The 2,929-nt window shown below is 49.0% G+C and overlaps 1 protein-coding gene across 1 annotated transcript; it reads left to right on the top strand.

The window, feature by feature from the left end:
* Window positions 1–741: 741 nt before the first annotated feature.
* Window positions 742–1,704, top strand: LOC142453133 (large ribosomal subunit protein eL39-like). Its single transcript, XM_075554211.1, has 2 exons — window positions 742–771; window positions 1,468–1,704. Exons 1-2 carry the CDS (start codon window positions 742–744, stop codon window positions 1,702–1,704), a joined length of 267 nt encoding a protein of 88 aa, XP_075410326.1.
* Window positions 1,705–2,929: the final 1,225 nt, after the last annotated feature.

The following is a 2,929-nucleotide window of genomic DNA, read 5'->3' as shown; positions in this document are numbered from 1 at the left end:
CGCCTTGGTAGTTGGCAGAAAGAGTGTGGTCCTGAAGACACCTTGCACCCCAAGCATGTGCCTCCTCCTGGCAATTCATCGCTGGCATTTCAGTCACTGATTTGTGATGCTTTGTCCCCATTGTCCTAGGAAAAGAGAACATCACCCCTGTGGACATCCGTGACCAGCAGCAGTTGGCTTTTCACAGAGTCCACGTGAAGACAAAATCAGTCCATCTTGGAGGTGGTCATGGGGGTGGCTCACAAACACGGCACCATCAAGGCCCTGCCCCAGTTAGGAATGACCGCATCACTTGCTTTGACCTGTAGAAATGAAGAGTGTTCTTTTTCTGAGAGCTCCCACAGCCAGCAGACGGGCAGCATGTCTGGTTGCACTTGGCCTCTGTGATTGGCAGCACTCTCGAGGCTGGCTCTCCCAGCAGCCTGACTCCTCCCTTGTGAGAATCCAGGCCCCCCAGGGACCAGTTCTGGAGATGTAGTGCGAGCAAGAAAAAGGTCATTGTGGGGCCATAAGTTTAGTCACCTCCCCTGTTCTGACCAGAGCAGTCCTAAGTACGCATGGAGGGCTGGGGGTTCCCGAGGGCCGATCGTTAGCTCAGACTCCAAGCAACCCTTGTGCTTCAGAAGGAAGCACTACCAGGGCACGCGGCATCCTCCCAATTGTTCTGCTTGCACCGTTTGTTGCAGCCGCTGGGTGAATCCTTCTTGTGGAGGGCCTTCCTCTTTATCGCTGTCTCGCGCGATGTCCTTTTCCAGGGACTGGTCTCTCCTGGTAACACTTCCTAAGCACGGGAGATGACGTCTCATTCTCCTTATTTCAAGAAACATACTGGCTATACTTCCTCCAAGACAGATTTGCTTGTTCTTCTAGTGTCCATAGTACTTTGAATGTTCTTTGCCAACACGGTCATTCAAAAGTTTCGGTTCTTCTCTGCTCTTTCTTATTCATCGTCTAGATTGTAAATGCGCACGAGGCCACTGGAGATGCCATGGTCTGGGTCAGGCGCACCTTAGTCCTCACAATGACCCAAAGGAAGATTTCTGGGATGACACCGGCTTCCTGAGCAGGCTCAGCTGGAAGGAGATTGGAGGAATGAGCACTGGGTGTGCAAACTATTGAACCCTGAAGCATGTTGGTGCATGGTCTCAACACCAATCACTACCTTCATAGAACTCCTGCCTGACTTGCAGTTTGGGAGGGCTTGGCCCCAAACCCCTACCTCCTGCAAGCAAACCCACTGCCATGGAACGGATTCCAGGTCATGGAAGGTGTCATCGAGTAGAACGGCTCCCTCGGGGTTCTTGCCTGTTGTCTTCATGTAAGGAAGTCGCCAGACCTTTCCTCTATAGTGATGCTAGATGGGATCACCATCAAGCTTAGTAGTTAAATGCAAACTGGTCCACAGAGACCTTCATCAACCTTCAGACCATTCAAATCCCCAGTAACTGGATCTGCTTTTCTGAGCAGAGCCTGGTGTGCAAACACAAACTAAAGACAACACAGAAGAATGATTTAAGCTGCGCAGTGCAATGGTTTTCCACCTTCGCAACATCCTCTCATAAGACTTGCAGGATCAAGAGATTCCTGGCCAAGAAACAAAAGCAGAATCAGCCCACACCCCAATGGGTCCAAATGAAAACTGGTAATAAGACCAGGTACCATTCCAAGAGAAGATGTTGGAGAAGAATCAAGAGTGGTCTGTAAGGAGCTCCCTGAGCGAGGGCGCATTTACCCAGGCTCTCTAGTGGTCTGTCATGCCGAATTTAAGACGTTGCTGCCATCTGATCCATTGAACTTTTATTGGCAAATATCTGGTTTTCTCCCTGGTTTTTAGGCTTCTGCATAGAGAGTTTAACAATAAATAATGTAAGGCCATTGGTTTGGGGAAAAAAAGATTTAATCATGGTAAAACACAAAATATTTAATTCAGAAGAATTATTGAATCATGGAAAAACATAAACCATGTCATTTGATTTCACATATAATGATTTATAAGTCACATGTGACTTGGCTTCACATGTAATAGTAAATGCAAAGAACAAAAAGCAACCCCCCCTACACTGCACAACACACACGCATGCACACACACACACTCACACACACTCGCACACACACACAGAGGTGGGGATATGTGAACAAAATGTTTAAGAGCGATCCCTTCTTAGGTTTCCTACGCGCACACTGGTCTGGTGATTTCCCTTGCAGACGGTTTCCCGGTCTTTGCTGTGCGCACAGCCGCGCGGATGTGCCCTCTATCTTCCGGGCGTCACTTTGGTACTCAGTATGCTTACTCAGGGCCGCGGTTCTAAAGCTTTCTTTGGTCTGATTCTTTCTTGTGTTTTTCAGAGCAACTAGTTGCCATTCAGTGCTGAGATCTTCTCCCTTCCAGAGAAGCCAGACTACTTTCCCTTCACGATCACAGCTTGTGACCCAGTTCAGTATCCCGAGGGTCAAGCCTAGAAGCTGCCCTGGGAGTCTCTGAGTTCTCCCTCCCCTTGGGGCTAGATGCTCTTCTGCTCACGGAGGCCTGCCCGGCGGTCCTGGGTGTCAGCAGCGGTAGGTGCTCGCGGGTCCTGTGTTGCCGGTTTCTGTAGGGATAGCCGCATTTCTCACTTTAGGGAAGTCTTCTCTCTACTGAAATAAAGCTTCTCTCAGGAGCTTCCACTTTTCTGCCTGTGGGTCCTTGGAGGCCAAGTCTCATCCTTTAAAAAAATTTTTTTTATGTGACTACCATTCAATATTTGAAGGCAGTGGTTCTTGGACCCCTGGGCATTATTTTCTTCGGGGTAAGTTTTCCCACCTGTTCCTTGCACAATGGCACGTCTAGCCGATTTGTCATTATCTGTTCATGCTCACATTGTTCCAGAATCCTTTGCAAGCTCTGGTAAGCCATGGTCCTGAACCGAGCAGGCCATCTCATCAGTACCAA

Source organism: Tenrec ecaudatus, chromosome 7 (genome assembly GCF_050624435.1).
Source record: "Tenrec ecaudatus isolate mTenEca1 chromosome 7, mTenEca1.hap1, whole genome shotgun sequence".
Lineage (NCBI taxonomy): Eukaryota > Metazoa > Chordata > Mammalia > Afrosoricida > Tenrecidae > Tenrec > Tenrec ecaudatus.
Note: the sequence above shows the minus strand (reverse complement) of the source record. Positions and strands in the feature narration are given on the sequence as shown.

Coding starts and splice junctions, on each gene's coding strand:
- LOC142453133 (XM_075554211.1), top strand. CDS start 742: ATGTCCTTTTCCAGGGACTGGTCTCTCCTG. Junction 772..1,467: donor CCAGGGACTGGTCTCTCCTG/GTAACACTTCCT, acceptor TTTTCTGAGCAG/AGCCTGGTGTGCAAACACAA.